Source organism: Onychomys torridus, chromosome 4 (assembly GCF_903995425.1).
Source record: "Onychomys torridus chromosome 4, mOncTor1.1, whole genome shotgun sequence".
Classification (NCBI taxonomy): Eukaryota; Metazoa; Chordata; class Mammalia; order Rodentia; family Cricetidae; genus Onychomys; species Onychomys torridus.
Window position 1 is genome coordinate 123,139,959 of NC_050446.1, and position 17,291 is coordinate 123,157,249.

At 48.6% G+C, this 17,291-nt stretch overlaps 1 protein-coding gene across 1 annotated transcript in view; it reads right to left on the bottom strand.

Moving 5' to 3' along the window:
• Window positions 1-17,291, bottom strand: part of Arhgap40 (Rho GTPase activating protein 40) — a 37,595-nt gene that overhangs the window by 20,024 nt on the left and 280 nt on the right. Inside the window, exon 2 of the mRNA XM_036183156.1 lies at window positions 1,900-2,096. Coding sequence (XP_036039049.1) covers window positions 1,900-2,096 — 197 coding nt within the window. The remainder of the gene's footprint in view (window positions 1-1,899; window positions 2,097-17,291) is intronic.

A 17,291-nucleotide genomic window follows, 5' to 3' on the forward strand; every position in this document is an offset into this window, starting at 1 on the left:
AAGAGATGGAAGAGGGCAGTGGGAGGCATGGGTATGAGCAAGGTAGAATGATCTATGTGTACAACAATGTCACAACAAAAGCCATCATTCCTACCCTAAAGTGTAGTGATGACAATGAACTACACATGCTCTTGGCTCCCTCTGTCCTGAGTCTACACAAACCCTGGGTTTATTTTGTTGTCTGAAAAGTTTCCAGCCTCCAGCGCTCTGACTCCAGACCCTGGGTTTGGTTTTTGATGGACCTGCTGACTGTAGTATAATACAAGAAAGCCTGTCTCCTACTCAACCTCACCATGGATTTACTGGAGCCCCTGCATCAGCCCATCTGAAGACCTGAAAGTCCCAAATGGCCTGTTGGACCCACAAAGCTGAAGCATAGGCCAGATCAGAGAGCTGCCATGTGGGCAACCTCATCAGGCCCTTGTGATTCCTTTACTTGCTAAACAAGGAAAGATGGGGCCTGGGAACGTGCCCAGTTGTTCCAGATACCAGCACATAGGCTGAATGGGAAGGGCTGGGGATGCCCTGGCCTCATGGGAAGTGGAGGGTGGCAGTATGTGAGCAAATGTTACGGTCATGTCAAGGCATGAGGCTTGCTACAGCAATGAACAACACTGGGCCAGAGCCTGGGGTGGTTGGAGTGCTGTGGTACAGAGGGGGTTAGCAAGCACTTCCGAGCCCAGCAACTGGCCGAGCGAGCACAGATCCCACAAGGTAGCTGGACAAAGAGTGTTCTAGAAAGAGGAGGCAGCGAGGACAAAGGCAGGGGTGTGCTTCCATGGGCAGAAGCAACAAGGAGGCCTGGAGAGAGACGAGAGTGGCAGAGTGGTGGGCTAGAGGATGAGGTGGAGACAGGCCCCGGGCCAGTTCTGGAAAGGCTTGTGGGCTAGGGGAGTGTCATCCTACCAAGAGGAGGTGCATGAGTGCCCTCCCCTGGAATGTGGGTGCTTAGGGGGTAATAGGAAGCACAAAGTGACCGTGGCTGTCCCTTGAGGCTGACCAGGAATAGCCACCCTGGCTCTTTCCCAGACCCTTACTCATCATGCCCAGATGCCATGTTGTAAGGAGGCCTGGGCCATGCACAGAGGCCACATGGAGGAGTCTGGACCCAGGCCACAGGAATGGGAGGTCACACACACTGCCAGACACAGGGGTAAGAAGCCATTTGAGATGACTCTGACCCAGGTGACCTTGGACTTGTCACTGAAGGAGAGACCCTAAGCAAACCTCCTGGGTGAGCCCTGTCACCACCAGAACTGTGAGATGTGTTAGCAATGGCTTGGTGCTGCTCTATGCTACAGTGTTCAGTGGCCTATGATGTGATTACAGGGACACATGGCTGCTGGTACCCCGAGAGACAGGGGGAGTTGAGTACCATGCAGAGTGTGTAGAATCTGCCAGAATGTCAGGTCCTCCTAGACTGTTCAGTGTTCTTCATTGTATCCCAGTGTCTAAACACAGCCTGGCAGCTGAGTGTAATGGCACACGCCTTTAATCCCAGCACTCAGGAGGCAGAGGCAGGCGGATCTCTGTGAGTTAGAGGCCAGCCTGGTCTATAAAGCGAGTAAAGCGAGTTTCAGGACAGACTCCAAAGATACACAGAGAAACCTTGTCTCGAAAAACAAAAACAAAACAAATAATCCACTACCTGGCAGACAAGAGACACTCAGTAGATGTCTCCTGAATTATTTCATCAAAGGGGGGACAAATTAATTGACCTTGTTGGGGATCCCTTTGACAATGGCATAGGAAACATATGACAGGAGAACAATGGACAGACTTCTGCTGCAGTCCAAGCAGAGAAGTCCTCCACGCTTTCGCTCATGTGTGGGCCCTGACAAATTCTCCCTGGAATAAAGCCCTAGCATCCATTGTGCAGGCCCAGCCAGGATCGCTCACCTTCTAGGAGCTGGCTTCTGCTTCCACCACTGTCCTCCTCCTTCGCTCCACCCCTCTGCTGCATCCGTTCCACCTCCATCCAGAAGCCATCCATGGACAAGCTGTCTGCCCAGGACAGCCGTGAGTGGGAGCAGTCAGCAGGGCGTAGCCTCAGAGGACGCTGTTGCAGATTTGTGGGGCCTGTAGGGGGGCCAGGGCTGTACAAGTGAAAAGGGGGTGTCAGGTCAGGCTCTGCTCTTGCTGTGCCAGGCCTGGGTCTGTCCTGAAGTTAGTGCCTCTCCAGATACAGACACTGGCTCTCAGCAAATTGACCAGGACCCTTGGCCTTTTCAGAATCCTTGGTCAAAAGCAATGCAGCTGATGCCAAGAACAGCTAAAGGGACCGCGTGCTCCCTCGGCAGGGCCGACAGTCCTCGTTTCAAAGATGGTCCGTTTCAGCTGTCAACTTGATAAAATCTAGAATCACCCAGGAGACCGGCCTCTGCAGCCATGAGAGATGGGAGGTAGGGTCCCAGTCCCAGACTCTGATGACAGGGACTGTGCAGTTTGTCCTTGGGGACTTTGCACCTCTCCCTTGACCCTCCTTGTTCTTCCACACAACATAGAATGAGTTTCTACTTCCTGCAGCTACATCACTCCAAAATAAGACAGAGAGTCAGGCTCCTGGTCCCAGTAAATGACAGCTGAGGACAACCAATGAACTTGGGATGACATTTCTCTGCTTCCATCAGAGCCAGAGACTTCAGGGACCTTGGTGCTAATAGTGTTCCAAACACACCAACCCTGGCAACCACAAGCTGTTGAGCCTTTAACTGGCCCTATCAGTGATGATGCCTCCAGGTTCCCCAAATGGGAAGTGAGTAGTATATCTAGAAAATTCTATAGCTGTTTGAGCTTAGTATTGATACCAGGCAAGATCCAGTCCCTCTAATGAAGATAAGAAGCTTCTTCAAGCTTTGAACGGTCCAAACTAGAAAAACAAACCCTAAATGCTCAATTAAAAAAAATCATGAAGATGCTGCTTTGCAAACACAGGAGAATGCTGATCACACAAGGACTGGAATTCGAATCCCCAGCACCACAGTGCTGGGCCTGTAACCCCGGCACTCAGAAGGCAGAGGCAGTGGATTCCCAGTAGCAAGAAAACTGGCTAACGAGAATTGCAAATTCTGGGTTCAAGTGAGAGATCCCTCTCCTTGTATAAGGTAGAGAGCAATCAAGGCAGATACCCAGTGTACCAACTTCTGGCCTCCTCATGGACACATGTGCAAACACACATCCACACACAAATTGAAATTTTAAAAAAAGGCATGTAATATAAAATGCCAAAAGTTAAAAGTAAAAGGAGCCGGGCGGTGGTGGCGCACACCTTTAATCCCAGCACTCGGGAGGCAGAGGCAGGCGGATCTTTGTGAGTTCGAAGCCAGCCTGGTCTACAGGGAGAGATTCAGGAAAGGCGCAAAGCTACACAGAGAAACCCTGTCTCGAAAAAACAAACAAACAAACAAACAAAAAACAAAAACAAAAACAAAAAAAGTAGAAGGAATGTTGTCTAGGGATATATATTAGTTGTAGAGTGCTTGCCTGACATGTACAAGGCTCTAGGTTCGGTCCCAGCACAGAACACACACACACACACACACACACACACACACACACACACACACACACACGAGGGGAGCAGTGAATAAACGAAGGCTGGGCACATATTGGATGAGCATTATCAAAGACAATGATCTCAATATTACTTTTAGATTAAGATGCATTCTGGGAAAGGGGCATGCATTCAGAAAGAGCCTACGGTGGGAACTTCCACACTTGTAACTGTATGGGAACATAGCAAAACCCAAACCCAGCAACCACCCAAGTGAACAAGCACACTAGAAACGGCAACCTGGCTCATTATAACTCTGTAGTAGACCTTAATATCTGAAAGGAAATGCTCCACATCTTTGCTCTATTTTTGTCTATTTTGTTTATAACCATCAACAGATAATATAGAATAGATGTAAACTTTGTTAGATTCATTATAATGTATTCTTCAAACTACAATGTATATGCAGTATGCAAATAAAATATAATTGTATAAAACAAAACAAAGCAAAACAAAAAAGAAACATCAACCTGGTAAGATGGGCTAGCCTCTTGCCTGGCTGTTTCCCACTAAGCACTTGGCATTGAAGTCATGGAGTTTATGCTACTTCAGCTCATCTTCCAATCCAATGTCATTGCAAATCCATCTCCTCCTCAAAGCACAGGCCACCCTGCTACAGAGGCAGCACATTCCTATTGTGTGAGCCCTGGCCATCTTGTGTTAGAGACCACCTAAAATGGCAGCCTAGAGAGGGCAAGTCTTAATGTCAGGTGCTTGGAAGCTCTGACATTTTCAAGTGGACATTATGGCACATGGCTATGCCTGTCACACCACTGTGAGTGACTGCAGAGGAAGGCAGTGTTTCTATTTGGGGTGATAAAATGCTCTACAATGGCTTATGAGGATGGTTGAACAACTCTGTGAGCACATGAGACCCCATTGACCTACACAGTGTAACTGCATGTGAGTTGCATCTCCAGCAAGCCTGTATCATTGCCAAGATCAGGACCCAGAGCTGGTGATAGTTGCCTCTCAAGATCTTTCTGAGCTGGTGGCACACCTATCATGCCAGTCCTCAGGAGGCTGAGGCAGGAGGATCATGAGTTTTAGATGAAAATACCTGGAGATTTATTTCTCATCATGAGCCAGCTTGCCGTCATCGCAAGCATTTCTGCAGAAGCAAGTAAAGCAGAGAATTTCACCACTGGCCTTACTCCACATCACCCCTGCAGATCACGACACCAAAGTTCGGGGAATGTCTCCTCAGGTTCCTTAAGTCTGGGCCAGAAGCCCTAATCTTCACACAGTGTGACCCAGTTTCACCCCTCAGCCATGTCTTAGAGCTCGACTTTCTTACCCGCCACACAGGAATCTCGGCCACAGACAGTTCTGCTAAAGAGGGTCCGGAGGAAGAGTGGCAGCTGAGTGTGGTTTATTTCACAGATCCCTCTCGGGAGGAATCAGCTACCCCGTGACGGCTGCTGTTTGCATTTGTTGGTGTGGTAATTGCTGCAGTACACGCACCTTTGTGCAGAGGTAACCACAGGAGAGACTTCTAGAAGCAGGTTTGCTCAAAGGGTTGTGAGGTGATGGCACTTCTTGCTAAAGTGCCCTTCACAATGGACTGCCGATTTTCTCTCTGTGTGTTGATTTTGGCCTCCTCTCTTGTGGGATCCCTGGAGCTGCGGCTTCCCCTCCCCGCACCTGAGCTTCCCACATTGGAATCTTCCTAAATTATGGAGGTGTGATCCAGGACCCAAGGCCAGCTCCAGGCGTGCAGACCATGTAACCACCCAGGGAGGAGAGTGCGCACAGGAAGTTTCCATTACTGACTTCGTGTTCTGCTGATGCCTTCCTTTTTTCTATGTATTTATTTTTATTTAGAGACAGGATCTCACGTAGCCTAGGTTGGATTCAAACTCACTACATAGCATAGCAGAGAATGACACTGGGTTTCTGGAGTGTTGGGGGTATACAGATGTATACCACATCCAGTCTTCCGTGGTGCTGAGGGTCAAACCCAGGGCCCTGGGCAGGCTCCAGTTCCACCATCTTGGAAATTCGATCATTCGTGCACCCTTCTTACACCACTTGCCCTCCCATACCTCAGCCTAGGACCTGGCTGTGCCTCCCCCTGGCTGTCACTGAGCTCCATATGGAGCTGTCAACAGTTCCACCCCCAAACATACTCAGGTGTGGCAGAGTGTGAGTGTGTCAGGGCCTGGAGGAAGAGGGGAGGGCTGGCCATTTTCTCCCAGCAGAAGCAGCCTAATTGGAGATCAATTCCCAGTTAATGATAAAATTGGCTGCTGTGCTCTGTTTATGCTTTTCCAGAAGGCCAGAGCCAATGCCTCCTAGGAGTCTGTTTGTACCCCATGCTGGCACATACTCTGCTCTTAGCTGCCTCTAGAAGCATTTGGAAATTACCCCCATCTGTGTTTTCCTGACACTTTGAAAACTGGAAAAACTAAGCCCAAACAAGGGCCATCCGCCGTGTCACCCTTTGCTAGCTAAGCAGCAAGAGGGGAGCAGTCACCCCTCACGGTGAATTTTCTTCGGAGGTCAGAGAGGACAAGCAAGAGTATGGGAAGATGGCACCCACATGCAGTTTCTGAGATCACATCACGTCATTAGCAAGAAGAGGCAAGTTTAGCACAGTCACGGAATTTTCTTAGGGCCTCACAACAATCCTTGGTTTGTTGCTAGTGTTTTGTGCTGCATGGTGTGCACAGGCATGCAAAGCATGGCTACCTCCAGCTCCCGTTCCCATTTTAAACATCACTGAGCATGCGCACATACCTAACAGCAGATCCAGCCAAATTTCAAGTTGATATATCAACCCCGTGTGAGGGACACAATTTCCCCCAATTTGCAGACAAGGAAATGGCTCCAGAGAGATGAGGGGACCCACACAGACTTATCCAATAATCAAGGGACAGAGCCAGACCCTGAAACCAGGTTTCAGGCTCCAAAGCTCTTGGTGTGTGGTCTGTGTGCAGTGTATGTATATGTATGTTTGTATGTGGATGTGTGGTGTGGAGTTCTGCATCAGTCAGTTTCCACTTTATCATTATTGTTATTATTATTTGGGTTTTTTGGAGACAGGGTTTTTCTCTCTCTTTTTTCTTCTTTCTTCTTCTTCTTCTTCTTCTTCTTCTTCTTCTTCTTCTTCTTCTTCTTCTTCTTCTTCTTTTTTCTTTTCTTGGAGACAAGGTTTCTCTGTGTATCCAAACTCAGAGATCTGCCTGTCTCTACCTCTTGACTTCTGGGATTAAAGATCAGCACCACCACACCTGGCTTCCACCTTATTGTTTGAGACAGGGTCATTCACTGAGCCTGAAACTCATTGATCCAGCTAGGTTGGTTGGTCACTGAGCTCCAGGGCTGCACCTGGCTCTGTCTCCGAAGTGCTCCACATCACAGATGCGGGTCTATGGGCCTGGGTACTGAGGAATGAACTCGGGATCTCCTTCTGTGGCAAGAACTTTATCTCTTGAGCCATCTCCCTGGCTCTTAATAGCTGCACCAGATGGTTTAGGGGCCCTGGGTATAGATGAGGGGATCTGAACACAGTGGCTGTCCCACAGCAAAGCTGTTCCTCTCTGAGTTCCCTTATGGCACTTTCTTTTTCGCCGGTGGCCCTAGAAGTCTTTGGTGGAGGTCCACCCTCACCTATTCGGTGTGACAGAGGACGTGTCTTTCCCTCCGCAGCCTGGTTTCTGCAACTTTAAACCGCAGGGTGAGGTTTGGGTCCTGCAATCTTACCAGCCGACAGCTGCAAAGGCCTTGGCTGCAGAGCAGCGGAGAGCTGCAGGAATACACAAAAGGCTAAGAGCCCACACAAGGGAAGGGAGAAACTCCTCAGAGGCCAAGGTCAACATGACTCGGGGACCAAGAATGTGGCACAACCCGGTGAGCAGGTAGAGGAGGCGTGGCCGGGGCCCCTTGCCAGCAGCCACTAAGGCTGCAGCAGGTAGTTAAGCCTAGCACCCAGAGAACAAGAGCCCTCCTGCTTCACCAACACTGACTGGAGTCACAGCGGCAGCACCATTATCCTCGCCATAAGTGTTAAAGGACGTTGACATGGGAGTAGGCTCTTGTCAGAAACACGGGTGATACGGTTGACCCTAACACAGATCCCCAGGGAACTGGCATTTGCCTGCGCATGGCTCTGCCCTGAACTCCACAGTATAGTCCCCCCACCTGACCCTAGCGGGTCACTTGTTTATAGTGAGGGCCAAACCTTGCATTAGGTATGTTTAGAAGCACTTCCAGCCTCTGTCCAACTGGACATCATCAAACATCTCTCTATAGTGGCAACCAGAATGTGTGAAATGTTGCCTAGGAAACAACATCATATCACTGTGGGTGGGGGATACTCCTCATTCCCATGGGCCAATTCATTCAGTCCTCACTACTTTCCATTGTTATTACCCCATTCTGCAGATGAGAACACAGAGGTGCAGAACAAGAAGATAGTTTGTCCGAGGTTTCCTGCCAAACAGGGCATTCCAGGCATTCTGACCCCATAGGCTATTTTCTCAAGTACTAGGCAAGTCCCCTGTGTGCCTTTCCTGCTAGGTGTGGCTTCTCTTTCATTGGCCGGATACAGCACCTGGATGGAGAGGGAATGCCATCAGCCTACACCTGGCCCTACCAGCTGAAATCCCTGTCTCTGTCACACCAGCCACAGGGCTGCTGGTCTGATTGAGAGCTTCCTCTTGCCTTGTAATTACTGTTATGCAATGGTAAGTGGCTTGAGACAGGTCCTAATGGGACGTGCTGGGAGTACAGTACCCGTCACTGCTAGGTTTGCCAGTGCCGAGGTTTGCTTTGCTGAATCAGAGGAAGAGACAAGGCTGAGGACGAAGAGAAAGAAGAGAAAATGGTGATGGCCAGAGATGACCATGGAGGAATGGCTGGATGGTATGTCAACGCCTTTGGCTTTTGGGCAAGCCCTGTAGAGCCTAGGCTAGACGAGCTAACCTCAGACAAACTCAGACACTTGGACAAGAACAAATGGTTGTTGGTTTTATAAATGATTGATGCTGAGTTCAGGACCGTTTGTTATGCAACCAATAGCTGACTAAGACAGTGTACTGCTGAGCAACAAAATAACTCCGCCAAGAGGGGCAGGAGCCCACATTTTCCCACTCAGACACATTCCCAGATGCCACACACATGCCATCAGAAGTGTACACACTTCACGTATTTCCATTTCCAACCCTGACAAGTGACTCAAATTCAAAGTAGGGCAGGAATCAGGCCTCTGAGAGCAGAGATTGAACAGTGACCTCAGGACACAGCCCTGTGCACAACACGGCTGTGGCAGGGAACCTTGGGTGCATACCCTTCCACAAACACGTACACAGACACGGATTCTCCATGCCTCACACACCATCATAACTCAGCCTAGGGCCACAGTGTGAATTGCGTACCTTTGGAGGCACATCCGTATTGCACAACACACAACCTGAGCATATTGCACAGTGCACATGGGAAGATGGCCGCACTGCCATCTGTGAGGCAGGGTCTGTGTGGAGGGGGAGATGGCAGGAGAGAATGAGAGGTTACAAAAGCGGTGAACATTCATGTATCATCTACCAGGCTCTTCAAAACCATCTAAGGCAGCAGCTTTCCTCTCAAGACAAAACAGTAAGAACAAAAGGTGACCCAGTCTTTGCACTCAATCTTCGAATTGTAATAGTACTCACTGTGCTGAGGCTGTGTCTCAGGAGTAGAATGCTTGCCTAGCCTGTGCACACACATGCATGTACACACACACACACACACACACACACCCAACATTCATCTCTGAGCCTGCGTCTCTGTTCCCTCAAACCATGGGCCAGATGAAGCCTTCTTTTCTTACATCCTCTAGTTACAGACCTTGTCACAAGGAGAAAAAGAGTTACCATGGCATGGAGGTGTATTTAGGACACTGTGGGAGCAGGAAGCCATTGCCCAGCTGTGACTCTGTGTGCTCTCAAGGCACATGGAGACTTCCACAGGAGAAATCAGCATCACAAGGGATGTTGCTATGATCGGAAACTAGGCACCAGATTTGGACGATTCCACATTCGAAGTATAAAATGTCTGCCCACTGAAATTTCATATTGGTTACATGCTGATGTATTTTGAACATACCAGGTGAAAGAAGATGTATCATTAAGCACATTAAGCAAGTCTCACAACCTGAATTCCACCATAGTCTTCCCTGTGCTGTGATGTGTCACCTTGATGGCTCAACCAACCCAGGGAGCCCTAGGGGGCATGGCTGCAGGGCTGCAGGCCTTGGGGAATGAGGTTAAGGAGAGCTGTTAAAATCTCTGAGAGGGACTGGAGATGGTTCCCAGGGTAAAGTGATTGACATGCAAGTATGAGGATCTGAGTTTGGGTCCCCAGAACCCAGGTAAAAGCCAGGCATGGTGTGCACATCTGGAACCCTAGCATTGCATCAGGGCACATAGAAAGGCACACTGCAGGCTAGTCAGTCAGTTAGCTCCTGGTAGAGCCCAATGGAGGAAGGCACCTGACATGAACCTCTGGCCTAGACACATGAGCACACATGTGCAATTACTCCTACACATGTGTGCATATAGGAAATACATGCACATGCAAACATCACACACACACACAAAAAAAAAAAACTTAAAAAAAAAAGAAAGAAAGAAAAGAAACTCTATGGTTTATAGGGTTTTCTCTCCAGACAGTGGCATGCATGTAGATGAACAACATTTAGCAGAAGCTTCTTGTGGCTCTGAGGTCTCACAGGGCCCATCCTTGTCTCCCCAGCACCTGTTCTTCAAAGCAGTCAGAAATCAGTATCACCGTGGGAAAAGTGCCTGGCTGCTTACCCCGGACTGGCTTATAACCCTCACCTTGCCATAAGGCCCTTCACCACACAGTTCTCATCTTTCACCATTTCTCTTAGATATTCAAGGGCTTAAGAGCCAGACTGTCAGGGCTAGGAGATGGCTCAGTGGTAAAATGCAACGTGAAAACCTGAGTTTGGATCCCCAGCATCTACCAAAAAACAGGTGTAGTAATGTATGCCTATAATCCTGGAAGAGGGTTGGAGATGGGAGGATCCTGGAGGCTCCTTAGCCAGCCCATCTAGCTAAAACAGCGAGCTTAATCTAGTGAGACTCCCTGTGTCAAAAAGTAAAGTGGGAGCCGGACATTGGTGGCGCAGGCCTTTAATCCCAGCACTTGGGAGGCAGAGAGGCAGGCGGATCTCTGTGAGTTCAAGGCCAGCCTGGTCTACAGAGTGAGTTCCAGGACAGCCAGAGCTACACAGTGAAACCCTGTCTCAAACAAAACAAAAATCCAGAAGATCTCTCAAGTGAAACTCCAGCTCCACACCCAGATGCAGAAGCAGCATGCCTACACACGCATACTCTGCCCCCACACACTAAGTAAATAAATAAACGTAATAACAAACCAAACAACAGCGTTTTATCTGATTACGTAACAAGCTCTCAGAAATCAATCATGAAACACCAATAGGCTAAGAAAGCTGACATTTTCTTCTCACTTTGGAGACGAAGTGTCAGTGCTCACTATGGAAGGAGCCAGAAGCCACAATGGTCAGAAGATGCAAATTAAAGCTGATGAAATATTTCACCCTTCAGAATGACAAACAGCCAAGGGAACCCTCGTCCCTGGCACACGCATGAGCCAAGACAGAGACATTCTCACCCTCCTTAAGCATCTCCTGAGAAATTTGCAGCATTAGGGATGCCGGGCAGAAGAGGATGTAAGCAGGGTCCACACTACAGGCAGAATGAGAATCCCGGGGCAGTGGCTGGCAGCCGAGTACCAGCACCCCAGGGGCCAGGCTACACGGCCTTGGTGCTTCTGCCCAGCTCTGTGGGCCACAGTGGAGATCCCCAAGGATGTTCATGTGGACAGTAACCACTCTCAGAATGGTATCAACTTGAGTACCAAAATGACAGGCTAGGAGAAGAGGGGGCTTTCGCAAGGAGGCTGTGGATTCAGAATTCGAAGTCAAACTATCTACCCGCTGCAGGAAACCAGGGAGCCTGGATGTGCCTTTCCCATGGGAACAGCCTCTAAGCATGCTCCCTCTGACCACTGATAGCTGAGAGGAACTGTTCATGTCATATATATCAGGCCCTGGGCCAAGCATAGACTCCATCGTACCCTCACAATGAGCCCATGTAGGCACTGCTGGCCACGGCCATTTAAGGCCAAAGAAAATTAGGCTCAGAGAGGTTGAGTAATGTCCCTTAGAGGCCCACAGCTGGCAGGTGAGATGCAGGTTGACCTTGTCATTTGAATAGTGTGCCGGTGATTCATTCAGATCTTGTATCTGCAGACAGAGAACACTTGATATCTGAAGATCAGTTGACTCTGACCTGAGAGCACATGACTGAAGTGTGAGTTGAGGGTGTTAAGGGTGATTTGGCTCATGAGCTGCCTAGGTGTCATCAGGCAAGTTACCTAGCTATTATTGATGGAGGGAATCTGATAGTCGACCTGGGATCAAAATGGGTCTTCCTGCCTCTCCGCTCCAGCTTGGAAACCCTGCCAGACACTGAGCATGGGAAAAGCTCTTCAACCTATCAACAGTGATCTTTCAAAGGCAAATTATGGGGCTGGGGATGCAGCTCGGTTGGTAGAAAGTCTGCCTAGAGTGCCCTGTTGGGCCCCAAACAGAACATAAATGGGTGGTGGTGTGCACACTGGTAACCCCAGCACTCTGAGGCTGGAGGATTAGAGTTCAAGGTTGTCCTCACCTACATTATGAGTTTTAGGATAGACAGAAAGATACACACACACACACACACACACACACACACACACTCATACTTGTTATAAGAAGTTCATTTTGATCCACTTAGCAAAAACTGAAGAGTACAATAATACCCTGTCAGTAATGAGCCAGGCATAGTGGCACATGCCTTTAACCCCAGCATTCTAGAGGTAGATGCAGGCAAATAAATCTCAAGGCTAACCTGGTCTACATAGTGAGTTCCAGGATAGGCATAACTACATAGTGAGGCCCTGTTTTTTGTGGATTGTTGTTAGTGTTGTTGTTTGGTTTTTGGTTTTTCAAGACAGGGTTTCTCTGTGTAGCCCTGGCTGTTCTGGAACGTAGACCAGGCTGACCTCGAACTCAGAGTGCTGTGCCTCTGCCTCTGGAGTGCTGGGATTAAAGGCGTGTGCCACCACACCTGGCTCAAGACACTGCAATTTTTTTTTTTTTTTTTTTTTTTAAGAATACCAAGAGACGGGGCCAGCGGGATGGCACAGAGGGTAGAAAGGCTTGCTGTGCAAGCCCGGTGGCTTAAGTTTGATTCCCAGGACCCACATAGAAGTGGAAAGACAGAACCATCTCCACAGAGTTGTCCTCCTAACCCCACATGTGCTGTGGTACACTGCAGTGAGTGCACCTGATAATAAATAAAAGTTAAAAACAAGAATGCAAGGATGCAAGTTCTCAACCCCACATGTGCCGTGGTACACAGCAGTGCATACACCTGATAATAAATAAAAGTTAGCCAGGCGGTGGTGGTGCACGCCTTTGATCTCAGCACTCGGGAGGCAGAGCCAGGCAGATCTTTGTGAGTTTGAGGCTAGCCTGGTCTACAGAGCGAGATCCAGGACAAGCACCAAAACTACACAGAGAAACCCTGTCTCAAAAAAAACCATAAATAAGTAAATAAGTAAGTAAGTATGTAAGTAAATAAATAAAAGTTAAAAACAAGAACATAAGGACTCATGATCATGACCTTCCTGAAACTGTAAGGGGCACAGCTGTCCGGGAACCCCCTGGGGATGGATGTGCTTCAATGTTCTCAAAGTCTTAGGTTCAGTGACTCTGTTCTGAGAGTTTGTCCAGGGATTCTGTCTGAGAACACTGCAGCACACTTTACCACAGCACCCCTCCAAAACAAGAACTAGGAAAGGGGCCCCAAATTCCACTCAGAGGAGGCCAAAAGGAACAAAAGGAAATGCCAGGCAGCTGTGGAGAGGCAACGTCAACCTGTTCCTGGTAGTTGTTGGAAAGTGGGAAAGGTCATTCACTGAGAGCCTGCCTGTACCATACACCACCAGTGAATAATGCATGTGTGTGCACAGACACATGCAGTTAGAACATGAAAGGATCGTGTATATTATCTTAGTTCCTCTCCTGTTATTGGATAAGACCTTCGACAAACGCACCTTAAGGATGGCACACAGTCGGAGAATGTAGCCCATCATGGTGGGGAACCCAAAGTGAAGGAGCTTGGGCACACTGTACCTGCAGCCAGGAAGCCAGTGAGGGCTCAGCTTGAGTCTGCTCGTTTGTTTGTTTGTTTGTTTTAAACTCAGAGAGATCTGCCTGCCTCTGCCTCCTGAGTGTTAGGATTAAAGGTGTTTGTACCCAAGACAGCTTACTCTTTTAGATGTTGTCCAGGAAATGGTGCCCCTCCTTTAGGGTAGGTCTTCAGTGCCAATCAAGACAGCCCCTCACAGGCATTCATAGGCATGCTCTGAGGAATGTAATGCAAACAATTCTGCAGTTGTGTTGGGGTTCTGACTCCTAGTAATTCCAGATCCTGTCAAGCTGACGACATGAACCATATATTATACATATATGTTGATGGGTATTCACAAAGCATAGCATCTTACAAGCCATGCTTGGTGACTGCTCATGTGGGTTGCAGGTGGGAGGAGCAGGTGAATTTCGCTTGTAATTTTTTTTTTTCATGGTAAACACTGCTTTCTTGGTGGCAGTCAGTATGAGTCATTACTGATCTCCAAAGATGTCAGAATTACTCAGCACATCACAGGGCCACAGAGAGCTGAATGATCTAATGAAGCAATGGCTAGGGTGCCTGAAGTCCATCATGCTTTTGGGGAAACCAAGCCACAGGCAACAGATACACAGCATATGTCATCCCCCACTGTGAAACAAAGGTGCCCTCTACTAGAAGGCACCAGCTGCCTGTCCTTCAGACATACTGCTCACACTGGCCTTTAAATGCACTGGCTCACATTACCCTCCAGATGCACTGGCTCACACTGTCCTCCAGAAACAGCTTGTGTTTCCCTGGTTTCAATGCGTTGATGGTCCCCTCACCAACTCTAGCCAAGAGTCAGCAGATGCTATGGCATGTTGGCTCAGTTACTGCTCACTAACCATGATGAGTGAATGCCAATGCCAGGAACCAAGTTGCCACGTGGCTGTGGCCAGTGAGATGGTTTAGCCACAAAAGACACTTGCCACCAAACCTGACAACCTGGTTTCCATCCCTAGGTCTCACAGGGTGGAAGAAGAGAACCCAGCTCATACAAATTGTTCTGACCCCCCCTGCCCCCCGCCACACAGAGAGAGAGAGAGAGGGAGAGAGACAGAGAGAGAGAGAGGGAGAGAGAGAGAATAACTGTAATGTAAATATTTGCTAATCACCACATGGAAAATGGAACTTGATTTGCAATTCTGTGTAGCTAACAAAATAGATTTCTACTGGGCAGTGAGAATAGGACCCTGCCTAAGCCACCTGCTCAGATGGGACTTTAAGGCTCCTCCCAAGGCCAACACTGTGACGTTGCCATTTTTAAGGTTCTGTGCTTTGGCTCCGTTCACTTTATAGGAAGTCCTATTTGATAAACTGCTGACTTTTGCCACAGCCCAACCCAAACCTTTTGGTGTCTTCCCCCCAGACTAGCCTATTTGGTCTTCCACCTTCCCGCTCACGTGGAACTTCACAAACAAGCAGTGAGTATTTCATTCATTGAATATTTCCCCCAACCACCTCTGAGGGGCCAGCCCTGGACCTCCACAGTAGACACAGGTGAACAGAGCCATGTCAAGCTGAGCATGACACCCAAAGGTTGTGGCCTCACTGGAATTGGCTGGATAAATAAATGATTCCGTGAATGGCTGCTGAGATGGATAGGCTCAGTGGTGGAAGTCTTGACATAGTGACTTTGTGGATGGTATATAAAGCCTAGCCTGGAGGGGACACAGCCATGCCATCTCAGGGAAGTGGTTTTCTGTTGGTGCCATTCTCAACAGAGAGAGAGACAATACCCTGTTCTAAGCTCACGGTGAGAGTTCAGTGCAAGGCACTTACTGATCATAAGCTCTAATATCATTTTGATGAACAAAAACAGTCAGTATATCAGAAGATATGTTTTCAGCAGTCATTTTATTCTGCATGTACGTGTGTGTGTGTGTGTGTGTGTGTGTGTGTGTGTGTGTGTGTGTGTGTGTTTACCTGGGTGTACATGGGTATGTTCACCTGTGCAGGCCAAAGCTGGACAACCAGATATCTGCCTCTACTGTTCCCCTCCTTATATTCTGAGACAGAGTTTCTCACTGAATCTGCAGTTCCCACTTTGGATGGATTGGCTGGCTCTAGACAAGATCTAGAGATTCATCTGGCTTCACACAGGCCGCACCCTCGCTCGGGGCTCCAGGAGTACATCACTACACCTGGCCTTTACTTGCATGCTTGCAATCTGAACGCAGGCCCTCACGTTTGCACAGCAAGCGCTTTCCCCCCAAGCCATCCCCCATCCCTTTAACTAGTTTGTGTTTTTAATACTTAAAATATGTAATAATACTGAGCACGGTGACCTCATCACTGGGGAGGCTGAGGCAGAGGACGGAAAATTAGAAGCAAATTTGGGTTATATAATCATGCTGTCCCCAAAATAAACAATACAAATAAAACTTAAGACAGTGCTTACACGCCCTGGAGGTGGGAGCCACTCTCGGGGGACTAGCATGTTGCTTTTGTTCCTTTTTGCTGTTGTAAGTAAACAAAGGGGATGCTATGGAATTTCACACTCTTAAAAATACCATTCATTTGTTCATTAACCACAATCACTGAGCACATTCAATGGGCCAGAGGTTCTCACAGTCGGATCCAGTATTAATAACAGGAGATTAAGGAGAGTCGCTTTAGTAAATAGGCTGTTAAGTAGATTTTGGATAGAGAGATGGAGTGATAAGTAATGGACGGATGGATGGTGATGACAGTCTAGAGTGATGGGGTGGATGTATAGATTCATAGATAGAGTAAATGACGGCCCCTCAAAGATGTTTGCCTCTCAATCTCTGGAATTTGTGACATGTTCTCTTGGGGTGGCAGGGGAGAGGGTGCAGGGCAGAGAGGAACTTTACAGATATGATTGAGATTGTTCAGGTCCTCAAAATGAGGGAGATCCTGGATAACCTGAGTGGGTCCAAGGTCTCCCGCTGGTGTCACCTCATTAGTGACAGAGGCAGGCGGGAGAGGCAGAGGTTAGAGAAGGGAAGTCAGAGTTGAAGGTGCAGGATGCTGGCATTGCAAAGGGAAGACGTCTATGAGCCAATCGATGTGCGGACCCTTAGCATCCGGGAAAGGAAGCCAGTTCCCCTGAGAGCCTGATGGTGGAGTCCTTGATTTGGGGACCGCTGACATGCTGAATTTAAAGACAGTAACTGTTGTGTCACAGATCCAAACAGAAGCAGCAGGAAGCCAACACTTCAGTCAGGCCAGGCTAAGTGGATAGACAAACAAGTTTCCCCTGTTGAGCCCATTTCCCCTGATGGGTCAGAACCCCCACATGTCCCCCACAGGCGTTCAGGGAATGTGCTATGTGGCACAAAGGTTTAGGAGTGCTACTCTCTGCCAGAGCCTGAGTAGCCCCATCTGAGAGTACCAACCCCTGAATCGCTCTCTGGGGAAGGACCACAGCCAGTCTCCAGGTGTTTGGGCTGAAAATGAGTGTGTCAGGAGCCATCAACATTCCAAGGCTCCTATCACACCTGCAATTATCCATCCAGGAATGGTTT